This window comes from Fulmarus glacialis, unplaced genomic scaffold (genome assembly GCF_000690835.1).
Source record: "Fulmarus glacialis isolate BGI_N327 unplaced genomic scaffold, ASM69083v1 scaffold34470, whole genome shotgun sequence".
Classification (NCBI taxonomy): domain Eukaryota; kingdom Metazoa; phylum Chordata; class Aves; order Procellariiformes; family Procellariidae; genus Fulmarus; species Fulmarus glacialis.
The window spans coordinates 1-17,559 of NW_009187745.1; the positions used below are offsets into that span (position 1 = coordinate 1).

General features: G+C 45.1%; 1 protein-coding gene across 1 annotated transcript in view; it reads left to right on the top strand.

The window, feature by feature from the left end:
* Positions 1-4,678: 4,678 nt before the first annotated feature.
* The window catches only part of NPR3 (natriuretic peptide receptor 3), a 33,200-nt gene continuing 20,319 nt past the window's right edge, over positions 4,679-17,559 (top strand). Inside the window, exons 1-2 of the mRNA XM_009576197.1 lie at positions 4,679-4,796; positions 9,743-9,909. Coding sequence (XP_009574492.1) covers positions 4,682-4,796; positions 9,743-9,909 — 282 coding nt within the window. The 5' untranslated portion in view covers positions 4,679-4,681. The remainder of the gene's footprint in view (positions 4,797-9,742; positions 9,910-17,559) is intronic.

Genomic DNA, 17,559 nt, shown 5'->3' on the forward strand with positions numbered 1-17,559 from the left:
TCCCGCGGGAGGGGGGAGTCACGTTACGTCCCCGCCCGTGGGGAAGCTCGCTGCGGGGCTGTGCCGGCATCCCCGGGCCAGGCATCCCCCGACGGGTGGGGACCAGCTGCCCCGAGCGAAAGCTGTGCCCGCAGGAGTTCCTTGGAGCTTTGCCTCCCGCGGCGGGGAGGGCGGCAAAAAAAAAGAGGCTCGCCCTCGGGAACCGCGCTAGGAGGGGTTTGCGGCACAGTAAGAAATGAGCTTTCTGCCAGCGGTCTGGGTTACCCAAAATCGCCCGCATCTGCGGAGCAGCAAATCTGTTGCTTATTCTCTGAAATTTTTGGAGTGACTCTCTGTAAGTTCAAAGTCTAAGCAAAGATGTTGTCTTCTCACCCTGCTGTGTTTTGCCACGGGGATCCTTTTCCCTGCTCCTGCTGTTGGAAGCCCCGTCGAGTACTTCATAAATAACAAATGCATTTAGGAGAAGCGGTCATTTCGGGGGATGTGTGGATGCAAAACCCGTGAGTGTGTGCAGTAATGTTGCCACCAACTGTTAGCAAAATACTGTGGATATAAATGGCTTGTAAACTCTTAGAGAGTCACCCCTGGGCTGGATGAACTGGGTTTGCATCATGAAGTAATAAAACGCTCAAAGTGCTTTGGGACGTGCAAATTTATAGTTAGATGTGCTTTAAAGTGAGATCTCGCCGAGCAACGCATGGATATGTGGGCTTATCAAAAAGGCATTTTCTGTTAGAGGCTTTTACCAGCCACAGGCTTCCCCAGTAAGTTATTGCAAAAAAAGAAAAGGTGTATTCTAGGAGTGGACCGCAGGATCAAGTTAAAGAAAGTCCTTAGCTGTTTTCCAAAAGAGGTGTAGATGTATAAAGCACTTTTCTACGTCCCTGGTTGTAGAATGTTAAAATAGCACCAAAGTCATGTGGTGCGTGACTGGCACAACTGGTGTTACGATGCTGTAGGCTGCGGACGGAGCAGCCTTGCACTGCTGATTTCGTTACGCTGCTGTGAAATCCTTAACGTGCGCAGCAGCGTGTGTGAGATAACTGAGGTCTAATAGCATATGGCGCTCTAATTCTTTCTTCACTGAATCAGGTGCTTAAAATAGAGCTTTCCTAGTAGGTACCATTCGGGGAAATATACTGAATGGAGAGAAAGAAACATGTAAGTGCTAGAGGAAACCGCTACGTGGGGAAAGACGCTTTTATATTTTAATCAGCCTTTTGTGTGTGTTTGACTTTCCTGATGCTAAGAGCATAACAGCATGCTTACGGCAGGAAAAGACGAGTGTTCACCCTTAGCCAAAGGGAGCTGTGCCCATGCTGTGGGAACGTGACTGATGGCTAAAGGCAAACCCCATTCTTCTGACTGCTGACAGTCAGGGAAGAGCTTTCAGTTCGGGCTTAAATGCTTTGCTGAGCTGAGACCTTTGGTCTTACATCATTCTGTAACTTGCAAGTGACTGAACAAAAGCAGCCCTCTGTCTTGCTTCTTTCCGCCCCTGTGCCCGCTGGGGTCCCCTTCCTCTGCCTCACCTCTTCATTTGTCCTCTGGCTCATGCTGCTACTGTGAAATGCAGCAAGTGGGGCTCTTCCGTCTCCGCTTGTGCCTTTCTGACTTTAAAGACTGACCGCAGGACTCGCCTTGAACGTTCCTCTGGGCCTGAGGGGTGGTCCTGCTGCTCACAGCATCTTTCAGGTTGTCACAATATTTTAAAAGTCACGTATCATGTGAAGGATGCACCACGTGCCTTAGCTGACCAGATGAGGTCTTCATTTCTGCTGGGGACTCCTCGGAGGTCCCCCACGTGGCAGCAGGGCTGGTAGGCAATGTGACACTGTCCAAAGCACTTCCTAGAAACATTTTTGTTTGGTTGATTGGTTTTCTCACCAGTTTTTAAGGGTTCCTGTATCGCACCTACCGTGACACCATCCCGTGCTCTGACCCTGCACCCTCTCTGTTTCCGGAGATCGCTGCTGGTAGTGATCCCACCTGAGTGGTCGGGCTTCCTTGAGCTGCTCTGAGTGGGAGTGGGCTTTCAAGCAGATCAGGATACACGCTCAAAACTCTCCCAGGGCTGAGAAAGAAGCTGCTCCATCAGCTGGCCCGTGGGGACCCCGGGCAGAGGCTGGCCCCGTGGGTTAGGTTGCTGCTGGCTGGGGGTTTGCACTGAGCTCTCGGGGGTCCCGGAGGCAGGGGCACACTCAGCCACACACCCATGTTTGCCAGCGGCTGCCTGTTCAGTCCCTGGAGCCACTTCAAAAGACTGAAGTCCTAGAGCCATGATAAAATCATGATGAAAAATATGGTGATAAAGTTAACCACTTGTCTTTAATAAATTTTATTAGTAGTTCAGACTCCCTTGTAGGCTCAGATAACCACGCTACAGACTTGATGTTGTAGGCTCAGGTTTACTATAATGGTCACAAACCCAGGACTGTACTTAAATACGTTCTGCATAAGCATGTAGTCCAAGGGATGTGCGTAGCAAAGGGAATGCTTATTCCTTTAACTGGAATTAAACTCTTAAGTATTTGCAGGATGAGTCAATAATCCTAGTCAATAAATTCAGAATATTAGTATTAGAATTACTGTGGTCTGCGTGTGTTATACTGGAGGGGGAACATTTTGTATGTGTTTGCACATACACATTTGTATGTACACAATAGTAAGGTGCAGATTAAATACACAGATGCAGATTAAATACACATCATTTACATTTTTGGAAGATTGCAAGAGACATGCCCATAGCTTATTTGCTTCAAAATCTTGAAATATGTAATCTTTGCTCTCCTGCTGGGTTAAAAACCACATCCAAATAGTTAATATTACTTCCCTTACATTCCTTCAGAGGCTTACAAAATATGACTTAATGTATTTTAAAGTAGGGGTTTTTCCCCTACTCTTTTTTTTATTCCTTTTGCTCCAGATCTTTTACTGGTGGTGTGGGAATCTCTTTGATTCCATCTACAGATTATGATTTTACGATATATGTGAATTATAAAGGCGAAGTCAAGGGAGAATTGGGAGGGCAGCAAGGAAATGTTTCAAAAGGGAATCTCTCACCTATGCTGAAATTAGAAACAGTGAGACAAATTCATTCCTGATGTGCATCTGGAAAAGATTTGATCTAAATTTTATTGTAAGAAAATTTTTTTTCTTCTTCTTTTCCTTCATGCTAATATACTTCACAATGATCATGAAATACGTCTTGCTCTGTTGCTCTGGAAATTATTATATTGCTCTGCTATAATCAGGAGGACAGAGCTATGCATGGTATAACTCTCCTGAAGCGTGGGGATGTACCGAACGTGACTCACCCCGGAGGCGCATCTGGAGCTTTATGCCTGTGATGGCATCCAACCAGAAAAGCGATGGGAGAAGATTCATTGTGTGCGAAAAGATTTGGCCTGTTTGGCCTTTTCATTTCTTATAATAGCAAACACTTCTACCCAAAAAGCTGAATGTGGTTTTGATTCAGTTTTATTGTTGGGGTGAAAATATTTGCGTACATTATTGCAGCTTTTGAGCCCTGCCATGCGTGACGGCGTTCTTGGAAATGTGCGTGCAGTTGGTTTTGAATCATTGTCCCAATAGGATCTCTTACGACTTTGCTGTAGGATATAGCCCCGAAGCAGACACTGGTACAATACTTTGCTGCTCCCTCTGATGTCGGTAGCTTCATACCCATGGTCTTGTGAGCCTAGGTAAAAGTTTATGGTATAATGTGCTCAGTGTGGGAGGTGTCTCCCCATTGCTGAAGACTGTGCCTGAGTTCCTGCTTTCCCTTTGGCGAGGGGAGGGTAGCAAGGGGAGTAGTTCCCCCTGCTCAGCAGGTTGGGGAAGAGCCCTCTCAACCACCGTTGTCGCAGTGTGGATCACGGTGCCTGCACAGAGCACACCTGCGGGCTTGTAGATCCTGCTGTAGCAGCAGAGCCCCTGCTTAGCTTGTGGTCCATGATGAGTGAGGCTATGTGGCATTTAATCTTGTAACCACCTTCAATCTTCACGCTCAGAAAGTGGCACTTGCTTTTCCCCTTTCTGAGCATTAAGCGTCCCATCAAAGGTTGTTGCCTAGGCTTATTGTATTGTCTCTGGAGAGAAAGTCACGTCCTGGAAAGATTCACACCACTGTCCCTAGACAGCTGCAGAGATGCTGCTCTTCATTAACTGTAGAGAGGCAACAAATTCTAGATCAGATACCTACATTTTAGACAGCTGAGGTGTAGGTGAGATCAATCTACACCAAACTGTTCAATGGAACGGAAATTAAAATAGTAATGTTATTGTGTCACGTTAATTCTTCATCTTCAGATTGTCTTATGTCCACTTGGAAGTAACAACAGAGGCTTATTGTTGCAATCGACTCTACAAATATATGCAGCTGAAGAAATTTGAAGCCAGAACTTATCACACATCACAGGGGTAAAAAAAACGCAGATCACACACAGGCTCTGTTTAATTATTTTCAGAGGAGACAAGGGAGTAGGAAGCCTCTCTGCGTTTGCTACCTGTCTTCTGTCAGCTGTTTGGGAAATCAGCTTTGTTTGCCATCTGCGTTGTCGTGTTTGTTGCAACACTGGGGGGACAGCTGGGGTCACTGTCTCTGGCAGCATTCATGCTTAACAGCCTGTTCCCTGAAGTTCTTAAATGTGTTTTTCATTTTCTTCCACCAGTTGTAATCATGTGTGCCAGCGGTGACACAATCAGGAACATCATGTTGGCTGCTCATCGGCAAGGAATGACCAACGGGGACTACGCTTTCTTCAATATTGAACTCTTCAACAGCTCGTCATATGGTAATGTTTTTCCTGCCCAAGTATGTTGCAAAGTCTTCTGTAAGCCTGGTAATATTTTTAGATTTGTTGCCCTCAAAATACGCCGCACTGAATCCCAGAATACACCACTGTCTCTCCCTGTCGTTGCAGTTACCTTGCAGGAAAGGACCTCGTGGCTATAGTTGCCTCTGGGTCGATCACAAGATGCCAAATACATTGTAGGCGTTACTTACTTAGTTACTTGTAGGGGAAGCAGCACCAGGTGGAGACATTGCTTACAGCAGCCAGGTGTGGGTACCCCGTGCTGCAGTGTGCGCTCAGCTCTAGGTGGTTTGCACCATCCCTGGCCCTGTGACTGCCAAATCTCAGGGCAGGGGTATTCCTGGCTGCCCGGTGGCTTGCGGTGCAGATGGCTGGGAGAAGACATTAGCAACGGCTGGGGCCGTGGGCAGCTGCAGGGCCTGGGTCTCCAGAAGTCATCTCTCTGCTGGGGGATCCACATATCTAATTTGTTTCAGCTTTTGATCAGAAACTGCATCTGCAAAAATATTCAGTGGTGGTGTGCTGAAGGGAAAGCACTGGCTGGGACATGGACGGTTCAAATAGACTAGAGCAGGGTGGATAACGGTGGCTGATTCTACCCCTAAGTAAGAAGGATCAGATTTGTCAAATTAAAACATGACTGTAAAATGTAAATTAAATACATTTGCTTTCTGAAATATGCCTACTTTCAGTTGCATTTGATAATATGGCAGTGCAGAGCAGGGATTAAACCTGCTCTCAGCTGCTATAGCTGTCTCAGTTAAATTCAAGGTAATACTGGAGCAACACATTTGCTGAGTTTAAACAACGTCAGATGGCTGAAGCTGAGGCAAGTTCCTGCCTGGGAACTAGGTTTTGTTGAAGTGTCAACACTCTTTTTGAAAGGAGCAGCCTCTTTTGCAGGTGCAGAGAAAATAATTTCCCCCCTGCAGGCTGCCTTAACTAATCCACTACAGTAACAAATTCATTTAAAATTGAAAACCAAGTAGGAGTTGAGAAAGAAGGAAAACTTTTTTTTTTTTTCTTTCAAGCCTCAAAAAGCTGATGAGCAGGAACAATTGAATTCACGAAAGGACAATGTATTTTGTTTAATAAATCAGTTAATTGTAAGTTAAATTCTTCTGCATAAACTTTTTGTTATCTGTCTACCACCTCTGAGATTATTTTTATAATAAACAGAGATATTTGTTGAAAAGCTTTATAATAAACATAGATAGAGATATATACAGGAGTACAGATACCGCTACATGTATCTTCAAGGTTAGCTAAAGAAGTTTTGCCAGTAATAGGGAAATCACTTAAATAACTAGAAGATAAAGTGGCAGAACAAGATCAAAGCCAATGGTGTGAATCAAGGTTTTCTTTTTCTTGAGTTAAATTTGGAGTGACTTCATCCCTTCATCCCAAGCAAAACCATTTGGCATTGCAGCCTTAAGCAGGACCAGGGTAAAAAGCTGAAGGTCTACCCATGTCAGCAATCACAAAACCCTGAAGTTTCAGCCCTTCTGTAGACCATGGGAGCTTCACAGGGTTGAATTTAATAGAAACCACTGATCAAATAACCCCTCTGGCTGCCGGCGGTGGCTCGTTACCCCTGCACTGCTGCTGCATTTCATCTCACAGAATAGAAATGAGTCAGAAGTGATTCATCTGGCCGTGGGTACAAGTCTGCATGTCAGCTGGGCTCCCGTTGGAGTCACAGGAGAGAAGCAGGCACCCCTGGACAGCGATTCACCTCACATGTAAGTGTCCAAAATGGCTCAGATGAATCATCCCCTACTGATGGTTTCCTTGGTTTGGCTGAAATGAGCGCACGGTGACTATCTGGGAAGCGCTGAAGCTGGCTTGTGGAGTTGGTACCCAACGTTCTCCTTGAGCAGGGGATGCTCGTGTAAGAGCAGCGGCTGCAGGAGACGGGCGGCTGCGTTTGTGATGGTTTTGCTTTCCAGGATGGTATTTGCTAGGAGATACCGGTGGCTGCAGGAGGCAGTGTTGCAATCCCCAGGCTCAGGGCCCGGCCCCAGGGGTGACCCTGGCATCGCAGCTGATGTGGGGTGGGTGTCCCCAGTGATGCAGCCCCCAGTAGATGGCACTTTGTTCAGCCGTGCACAGGGCAGTGCTGTGCCACCCTGGCGTGGGTCCTCCATGCAGCACGGTAATGGGGGCAATACCCGTTTGCCCTGCGGTCGTGTGGGAGACTCAGCACCATCCTCCTCTGCGTCACAGGTAGTCCAGTCTTCTTGTAGCTTTTCCAAGGGATTAATGAAAACTGTCTGTCTTCTGATGCAGTGTAGTTAGAATGTGGCATTTCCTGGCATTTCTAAGTAATAATTCTTTTAAACCAGTTTTTCTGTTTCTTTTTGGATATGTTTCCCATGAAGAGCGAAATGACTGTGCATCAGAAGCTGATTTTTGTGCAGATGGTCATCACATGTGGAAAGCAAGCATAAAAGAGAAATATAGAGAAATTCTCCCGGAATTCCGTGTTCCCAGAGCCTGGAGATACTAGATTTTGTACCTTATAAAACGTACAAATTCTAAGAGTGGGTGTGATTGGCAAATTGGCACATTGCCTTTAAGTTCAGATGACCATATTGCAGTTTGTTGTTGCCCTCTGTTCTGAATATTTTTAATTTTTCAGAAGAGCAGGCGTATTAAACGCCAAGGCTGCAATAATTGCACATAAGTACTGTGGCAAGACGACCTCCCACAAAATAATCCATGAAGGATTTTAAATATGTAAATTATTCGAGGAACGCGGTTATGCAAGTGTACCTTCCCTGCTCCCAGGGTCAGGATTTTTAAAAATAAATATGTGTAGTGTCCAGGATAGAAACTTACTCACATTCTACCAGCACTACCAGGTTTTTTTTAATATAATCTCACTCTTTTTAGCCATCTCCATTTGTAAATGCAAAGCTATATCTATGCAAAGCTACAGCCCACTGTGCTGTAGTCTCTGCCGTACTTCTTGAATACTTCGCCTCTGAAATGCAGGTACCCAGCTGGGGCAGAGGTTTTCCAGCTTCGAGACTCCGGCAGGGCTTGTATCTTCCTGTGGGGAAGTGAGCAAGACGTGCTAGCTTACAATTGCCAGATGCGCATTGCTTTCATTTTGAAAGCAGCAACAAGGAGAGGGTGCAGGCATTGAAGGGAAGAGTGCTGCCTCTGAGAGCAAAATCAGATGGTGGGATGTTGGTTGCTCTCCAGTGTTTCCATCAAATCCGATGAATAGGGTCCTGGTGTAAGTCATTTTGACCAGTTAAACTTTGTATTGGGGAAGAAATCCCTAAATCAAGGCAGACGTATCTACAGCTTCTTCATAAAAGAATGAAGTAACTGCCAAAAAAAAAAAAAAAAAAAAAAAAAAAGAAGAAAAATTAAGAATTAGCAAGGTTCATGAAGTTTATAAAAATTGCAGTCCTAGCCAGTGCTGAGCTCTGGTAAATAAGACTTTCCTGAGGTGGAAAAGAGAGGTAAAAGGGCTCAGGTGTGGTCCTGTGCCTCCTGCCCTGTGCTGGGAGTGACGGGAGCTGCCAAAAGCAGCACGAGGAAAGACTTGTCCTCTGGAGAAGTGCACGTCCTTCATTCCTTCCCCTGTGGTCTCTGAGGAAGGAGAGCAATTCTCCAACTACATTTATTGTCAAAAACAAAGAAGAAAAAAAAAAAGTCCTAGCAGCAGTGCCGGGATACTGGGAGGACAAAACACAGGCTCTGTATTCACCTACTTCGGGGGGACCGGAGTGGTCTTGTCCATGAATTTGCTCTTGCAGGCATGTGATGCAGCTGGTAGTGCCGCGCAAGGAGCACCGTGGGTTTGGTGCCTGGACTCCATCTCCATTAGCATCTCCATTCCCAAACCACTTGCTTCTCTTGTCCAAATGGCACCGTGATCCTCAACCCAAGCAGAGCAGCCGCATCCTCTCTCGTCTCAGGGTCCCGCGTGCCTCCTTGAGAGCTTAGCGTTAGTCTTCGTCTTGCTCATTTAACCGTGATGGGGTTTGTTGCTATTGTTCGAAAAATAAAATGACTGTCTAGCTTTTAATTATTTGTAAGCATTTAAAGGCACACTGCTGAGGGCTACCACTGTTCCTTCTAGGTCTCTTTTGTTTATCATTTACATAGAATAGCACAAAACCTGGTCCAGGGCAGTGTGAAGCTTTCCACTGCTCTCGTGAAGCTTTGGATCAGGGTCTCCAGACATGCTAAGATGAGGCCCTGTTAGGCGCGAGGGCTCCTCTGCTAATTAACCAGTCAGCTATCCTGGTTTTTAAAAATCTGATTACTTTACTGGTGGTCTGAGTTAAATCATTCCCCTGCTGTGACACAAAACACATGTAAATACAGCATAGGCGCAGGGTCCCATTTTATTTCTAAGTGTTTCTTTTTCACTAAGAGCAGGGCTGGTCTAGCAGGCACTGCACACATGGTTTTCTCCTTGACCACAGTGGGAGAGCTGTGGGAGAAGTAGCTGCACCATCTGCCTCCCATTCGAGGTGATGATCATACTATTGACTTTACTGGTGCCTTTCTGACTGTCCAAGAGTGTCGCTGGTGGGGTGTTGTATAACAAAAACTTTGTGGTCGGATCCTCCCTCACTTGTTCTAACTTAAATATCTCTGCGTTCAAGATCTGGCACACGTTTTTTGCTCTGAGATGTCTTCTCACGCTTAGGCTTCATCCCACCCTTTAAAAATAAGCAAGCACAGCATGGGAGTAAAGTTGTCTTTCTGTTTGCACATTTACTTCCCACCAGCCGTTCCTCCCTGCCTGGTTTCCTGCACATCTTGGAGCAGGTTCAGTTCTCCCTTGTACTCTGCCATCTCCCCAAGGTGCAGGAGAGGGGACTTCTGGGTGGAAAAAAGAAGGCAATTCTGTAATGGTACCTAATTTGGAGTTGGAAATATGCTTGTTTTCCCCTTAGGAAATGGCTCTTGGAGAAGAGGAGACAAACATGACCTTGAAGCCAAGAAGGCATACTCGTTTCTCCAAACCGTCACTCTGCTGAGGACCGTGAAGCCTGAGTTTGAGAAGTTTTCCCTGGAGGTAAAAAGTTCTGTTCAGAAGCAAGGTCTGCACGAGGATGACTACGTAAGTACTTGATGACAGGCTTCAGGTCTTAGCGTCTTCAAAAACACGCACCTAATTAAAGGAAAAGTAGCAGTGACCCCTTCTCAGGACAGAATCGCCTTGGTTCAGTCGTAAAAGCCCACTGTTGCCTATATAATCTCTTTTCCTTTTTTTTTTTTTTTTTTTGTGGATGATGCAAATAGCAGCAAGAATAGACTTGGTCTAGGTGCACTAGGTCTGTGCACCACCATCCATGAGCAGTTGTCCTGTGCTTGTCCCCTTGTTCATCAGCAGGAGGGCTGGGGCAAAGCAGATTGCCAGGTCTCTCTCCCTCTTCCACCAATCACTTGTCTTTTTTTCACAGGCAAAGAATTGCATTCTTCGTCTTTGTTTGCTCCCAATACTTTTTTTTGGTAGAATCAAATCTCAGAAAGTTACACTCTCTGTATTGCATCTGATGAAGTTTTTCTTGATGCAAGTGAGAAAAGAGGTCTTATTCCCCAACTAACCATATTTAGGTTGTTGCTGTTGTTTATTTTAAACTGTCTAAAATATCACTGTAGTCCTTGCAAGTTGTTTTAAACCTAGGGGAGTGCCACTGTCCTCCAGAGATGGATATGGGAGAGTATGTATTTTTTTAATTTCTCAAAATGTAGGAGGAAGGTGCCTCTGAAAATTGCTTTTGAGCTACCGCAAAGCTAGTTCATTAGGGATTTTCATAGAAAAGTGTTCTGTGAAAGCAAGTATGTATAGCATACCTATAGGGATTTCTTCGTGCTGATAGAAGTACTTCCTGGACAGTCAGCCTTCCAAATACGCTTAGAAAGAAAAGATGCTTGAAGAGAGCTTGGTCAGTCTTTAGCTGCAGGAAACGAGAAGTGTAATACGAACAATTCCATAGGAAAAGTGACTATCAAGAAAAACATAAATCTCTTGCAGTTAAGAGCGTGAGACAAAACTTCTTTTGCTATCATCGCTATACATGCCTACAAATAGAGGAATAATGAACCCATAAAGACAGAAGAAATTTTGGCTTCATAGACTAAGGCAGTATATTACGTTGTTTTTCAAGCAAATTCAAATGTTGCTGTGAAGTGCCCTCTGTGAAATCAAGGTGCTGCAGCAAGGGTAAATTTGCTTGAAAGCTGTTATCTCGGGTGAAGGGAAAAGAACTGGTGCATCCAGAGCTTTAACTTTAAAGGAGGGTTTGGGGGAATTTGTGCCCAAAACTCAAGAAAGCAACTCAAACCCCTCATTGGCCAGCTCCCACTTAGGCACCTACCTCAGCTCTTTGTTTAAGCATTGTGTGTTCCCCGGGTGGAGGCATCGTCTTTAGTTCAAAGCACAGGCAGAGGAACTTGAAGGTTGTGTAAATAAATGACTTTTCCTGCAGTTTATTACATAATCTCATTTGTCTTCAGAAAACCTGTGCTTCTTAGAATTTGCATGTCTTTCGTTTAAATATTTTATGTAAATGAAATGTTGAATCATATCAGTGGCTTGTATTTTTCCCAAGAAACTTTCAAAGTCTAGGCAGGCAGAAATAGTCTTTTGTTGGTGTTCTTTGCCTCGGGTTAGTAGAGAAACCCCAACTGCCAAGTTCAAGGTACTGCTCTCTGACGAACCTGCTAAATGAGTTTTGAACAAGGCATGGGACTGTAATTTGTGCTGTTCCTCCCTTTTCCCTCTGTGTGCCCTTTTGCAGGTGTCACTTAGCAAGATGGTTGGTGAGAAATGTGATTTTGAATATTAAAGATCCAGTCATCCCCAGTTTTGTGGCTTTTCTAGTGTGACATTTCAGTGTTAAACTGCGGAGAGCTCAGGATGCTGTCTGTGGGCCGTTTGGAGGCGGGCAAGGGGGTGATTTGCTGTTATTTAGGATGGAGGCCCGCTGCAAACCCTATGCAAGTTCAGCGTTGATAGACGCTGGATAGATTCAAGCCCAGTTATGGTCAAGCAGAATTGGATCCATGAAAGAGCAAATCCCCCTGTGCCAGCAGGGGGGAGATTTTGCAAGCTAATGTGTTCGTTGGGGAGACTCCTTGAACAGCTGTGTACCCGTGGCCAGAAGTCCTCTCTTCTCTTTCCTCACACCACGGTTGCTTGTGCAATCAGACGTTCAGGCTGGCAGTGCTCCTGGCTGTCCCAGGGCAGCTGCGCGGGTGCCTGGCTCCCTACGCCTTGTCCTTGACCTTCTTCTGCCTGGCTCTGAGGGCTGCCTCTTCCTATATCGCATTCCCACCTGTGAGCCAGAGCTTTTCATCCTGTTCCAAGCACTCCATCACCCAAAACAGTCAGCCTTTGCTCGGGCCGGGCAGTGGCATGGGGCCGCTCCTGCTGCTGCTGCTCCTCTCCTGCTCCTCTTCCTGCTCTTCCCTTCCCACCTGGCTTTCTGCACTCTTCCCAACCTCTTCTTCTCGGGGCAGAGGGGGGACTTGTGATCTACCTACCATAGCCTCCTGCCATTTGAAGCATCAATCCTTGACTCACGGGAAGCTCGTGGTGGAGGCCGTAGGGATCTGGGGCTCCTTGTGGAGGAGCTACAGATCCTGGCTATGGGGGAGGGAGTTTGGTTTCAAATGCAGCGTGTCCTGGTATTACATGAATGCTTAACTTACACAGATCTCAGCAGAGCCTCCCCTACCTGCTTTCTCACAGCGTCCTAACCCAGTGGGAAGATAAAACTTGTTTAAGAGGGGTAGCCTTGGGTTGAGCATAGCAAAAAACATTAGCTGTGTTACTTCCTTAACAGTGTGTGAATTCTAACTATCTGGTTTGCTTTTCATCGCTCACGGTGAATTTTACATTTCCGCACTTTGGACAGTGGGAAAGAGATGCTTCATATTCCCTTAACTGATTGTCCTGCTACCGTGTTCAGAGGAGAAACATTTTGGGGCAGCCTTCAGTCTGAAGAAAAATACCCATTTTAGAAACTAACGGGAAAAAATAAAAAGCCAAACTGCGGGCCAGTTCCTTCCTCTCTGAGAGATATGTGGCTAGTGGGCACCTCATTAACGGTGCTTCTCTTGGCAGCATGGGAAAAAAGTGGCAATGTTGGCCTGGCGGCATGCTAAGCAAGGCTGTGTCCTCCAAGGGAAGCTTGGGAGGGAGAGGTCCTTCAGCTGCGTGGGTGGGAAGCGACAGGGATGGATTTTCTCTGCTGGATTTTGCTCCTGAAAACAAAAACTCTGGGGAAAGATAGTTGGTGGTACAGTCCATCTCAAGTCTTATCCACGGGTGTTGAAATAGAATCCTCATCCTTTTCTGCAAGCCGTGTCCCAAGAGAATGAACTCAGGGAGGTTTGGATTTGAAGCATTCAGTGTTTCTGCTTCTCTGTGTGGATTTTTCTGGTGTCATGGGAAAACGGGGGCCTGGGTCCGTGGTCTAAATTATCTCGCAGTGATCCTAACTCAAACAAAAGTTGTTATCACTGCCATTTTGTCCTGGCCTCTTGCCAGCACTATTCCTAAAGGCATTATTATCTACCAAAAAAGAATATCATAAAAATGGAAAATAGCAGATGACAAAAGGAAAGATAAGGGAGACAGAAAGGGCAAAGTCCTAAAGCAGCAGCTGTCCAATTGCCAGACTGGAGAACACATACAGCCCGTGGAGGAGGAACAGGTCAAAGAGTGTTGGCCATCTTCGTCTCCAGATGTGAAATCACACAGAAGAGAGAAAAACTCTCTGTGTTATGGGTATGTCTTTCCCAGGTCAGAAACTGCTCTTGTTTCTGCATGGGTGCTATAGGGAAGGTAGAAGAGCCTGCGCCTTCTGAGTGAGCAGGAAAGTGTGGAAAAGGCAATTTCTCTGACTTCTCTAGGAATCTCGCTTGTGAAGAAAAAAGCTTCGTTAAGCACCTTCTAACTAAATGGCATAGAAGATGAGGGTGGCAGAGAGGTTCTGAGAAAGCATCTTAAAAATATTTGGGTAGGTAATAATTGCACAGGATGGGGCTAAAAATGCTGATGTTCCCTGCCTGCAATGTCCCATTGCAACATCGCGTTGCAACAGCTGCCTGAGGATCAGCACAGCCTGTTAGCAAATACCATTAGTTTGCTTGGGCACCACTTTCAGCCATTACTGTCATGTTAATGTAACCCGAAGAATGTGGGCTGAAGCATCAGATCTGTTCAGCCCTCGTTTCAGCATTCAATGGTGTCATGATTTTTTTTCAAGAAACATCCTGTAGTTCTGTAGAAAGCTTGACCATTTTATTTCGTGCCTACCTGGAGACCGACTTCTCTGATAAAAGAGCCAAAAAAAGAGGAATTTTTTCAAAATCCATTCAAATTTGGGGTTCAGGCATAAGGACAGTAGAATCACTTTAATGCTATTACGCAAATTATAGCAGTTTTCTCACTTCTGTAATGTTAATGCGTTACCAAGACATTAACAGCAATGTGTCCTGGTTGAGATCAGTTGAGATCCTTGGTTTAATTGCAAAATACAGGACAAGCTTTGCTTGCAGACTTGGAGCCTAGGTGAGGCAGACAGCAATGGGAATTGCATGCATTTACTTGAAGGAAGAATTTGAAACTGTCTCTGAATTGGTGTGCGAATAACTCCCAACAGATACTCTAGTTAAAAATGTTTATGAATAAATAGCGTGTCAGTTAAAGTATATGCATAAGCCATTTTTATTAAATAATGCCGAACACTTAATGAATTGGCGGTAGGCGGCAGTTTGGAAGCTCTTAATGCACCTTCTGTTCCTGACTCAGGCCTAGGATTCAATAAATGCTTTTTTTATGTCCAGCCCAGTATTCTGAGCTGGGATGATTTTACAGCCCGGGATATTTGCTCTTCTGAGGTTACAGACCACCCATGGCTTGTTTTTTCTTCTCATTTAAAAGCTGAAAATGTAACTAATTAAACAAATGTTTCTGCTGTGTTAACTACATGACAGCATTGTTCACGAGGTGGATGCGTGGGTTTTATCCTATCCACAGCCCTTTTCGCACCGAAAATGAGCAGCAGGAGGAGAGAACTGGAGTCCAATTTGCCTGTAAAGTAATCTCAGTGAAAGAATGAGCTACGTAGATTAATTAGATCAGCGAGATGCTACTACCTATTAGAAAGGGCAAGTCTGTTTTATTTAACATTTTCAGCCCTCTGAAATGAGAAACGGTGCACATAAGAGCAACTGTTCGAGCTCCAACAGTTAACTACAAAAGCTACGTGGGAGGTAGCTGTGCTCATAAAGTTTATCATCTCATCCATAACATCCGTGCCAGACTCTTCCCTGTGTGTATTCCTTACGTCAGCCTTTTAATTAGGATCGTACACCAGCTAAGATAAAGGTTGGGAGAAGTGAGCAATTCAGTCATGTCACTGAGAGGGATGCTGAAAATGTAACGTATTCAGCAGTGTACGCCCCACTTGTCTTTTTTCAGGCACAGGCAGGCGAGATTAATGACAGGCAGGCTTTTGTGTTTCTTCTGACTACACCAGGATGGGAGAGACTTTTGGGGAGATTTTTTTTAAAAAAACACCAAAACTCTGCCAGGGAATAATTTGTTCAAATGAATAGGTCTATTCAGCTGCTGGAGTGCTTTGCTAATTGTGTTCGAAAGAATAAAAGCAAACCACAAGCTGCTTTCAGCAGCCGGAAAAAACGGGTTCACATGCCAGCTCATTAACAAGAAGAATTCTATTAGTAAAACATATTTAGGATTTTCGCAACCAGTCCTTCATCCCTTGGAATTAATGGGAGTTTCTTCAATTTCCATAAGAGCAGTGTTGAACTCTGGACTGCTAAATTTGGTGAATACAGCAGACACTTCTTTTTTTGCTGAAGTTAATGCTTTCTCAGTGATATGAAAGACTAGTGTCTTCCACGTTGGGGTCTTAGGCAAAACTACAGTGTAATAGTATGTTATTTGCAGTTAACAGATGTCATAAAAGACAGGAAGAGAAAGAAATTATTATTCTCTCTTCCAGTGGATTTCTGTTTAGTTTTTCTAGCCTGTCTAAGCATATTTTTGAAGCTGTCTTAAACCATGGAGGAGATAGTATAAAACCATAGGTATATCTGAAAATAGTAACATCTGAACTCTTCGGGAATGTAAAAGTTTAGAGTTGATCTTCATATATTATGTTGTATATTTTCCATAGCCCCATGTTTTTACTTGGGTTTCACAGATATTCACATTCCACTTTATTAAACAGACACTCAGACATTTATGGGCAAGGCACTCTCCCTTTGAAGTACTTGCTAGAAATACATCTTATTTTCCACTAATAAAGTGTGAAAAATGTGTCTTCCAGCAAAGTTCATAACCTGTTTTTGTTTTTAATGCCTCTCCATGCTATGTGCATTGCTAATGATCCAAAAGCTAATTTGTCCCACTGAGGTCTTGTTTTTATGTAAATTCATAGGATTTTTGATGCTGGTATTAAATGGTCCTCAGGTTTGGCTCTGCGATGTTTGAATGAAGGCAAGGAAAGATTGTGTTCTTATTTTTCACAAAATAACACTTTACAAATGAAAGACCTTTGCTAACTTACTTTCTAGCAGCCTAATACCTTCTACGAGCCACGTTCCTGAGTAGCTTGTGAAAATAACACTCAGTTGAAACTTTCCTTTTTAACTGAAAAAAACCCTCAACTCAACAAGGCTTGAAGCGGGCGGTTGGGGTGAGCTGGTCCCGTGTCAGGATGCCGTCGCAGCCAGCACCAGGGTCCTGGACAGGCAGCTGGAAGCTCTTTCCTCGTGTCCTTGCCGGATGGCCGACGGGCTGCGCCAGCCGCAGCGCCGCGGGGGGTTCACCTGCGCGGGTGGCCTCGTGCTGCGGTAACGTAGAGCGGGTTAGGAGTTCAGTGTTTGAAATCTGGGTGAGCCAAAGAGTTTAATCGGAGAGTTTGATCAGGAGGGTGGCAGGGGTTGGGGAAAAACATTTTGTTTTCTTTAGGGACGTAAGGGAAGGACAGTTCTTCAAGGCCAGAAATGCATATTCCTTGTTTGAGAGCTCCAGGGCGGAAGACATGTTGCCTCACGGGGGCAGATCCCGCACTGGGGCGGTTCAGGGAAGCTGTCCTGTACTCATTTGAGCTATGGATACGGTGAAAGCGATCCTCAATGACAGCAGGGCAAGGTCTAACTTTATGACAGTCAGGTGACAAGTCTTCCTGAAAGAACAGTATAGGTGGCAATCAGTAGCACCTCAAGTCTCTGATCTCTTGCTACGTCGGCACATTCATTTCTTACGGCTGAGTGCTGGGAGGTTAAGCAACCTGAACGTAGCTCTGAGAAAGACTCACTCTCCAGAGGGACAAATCTTTTAAGAGCAGGGCATGCCATCCCCATGTGTGAGTCAGGTCACCCAAGCGTATGAGCGTTGGCAGAGCAAAGGCAGCCAGCAGGGCTCGGATGTGCGCTGCTGGGCAGTGAGAGAAGATCAGCGTTCCGCTCTGCCAGCTCTTGATTTTTTTTCAGTGGATATATAGCAATTCCTCTAATGCGGAGGGGTTAATGTAGTCAGCCTGTGACGATGGGCTGTTTGAATAAAGGCAGCGGTGTTCTTGTGCACGCAAAGAGCCATAGGGACCCACAGGAGGATACTCCCAACTTTCCTTCTCTCTTTAGTAGATACTTTTTCATTACGAAGAGAAGCCTGAGACAAAAATCAAAAGGTTTAGTCCATTCCAAGAAGAACTAATATATCAAG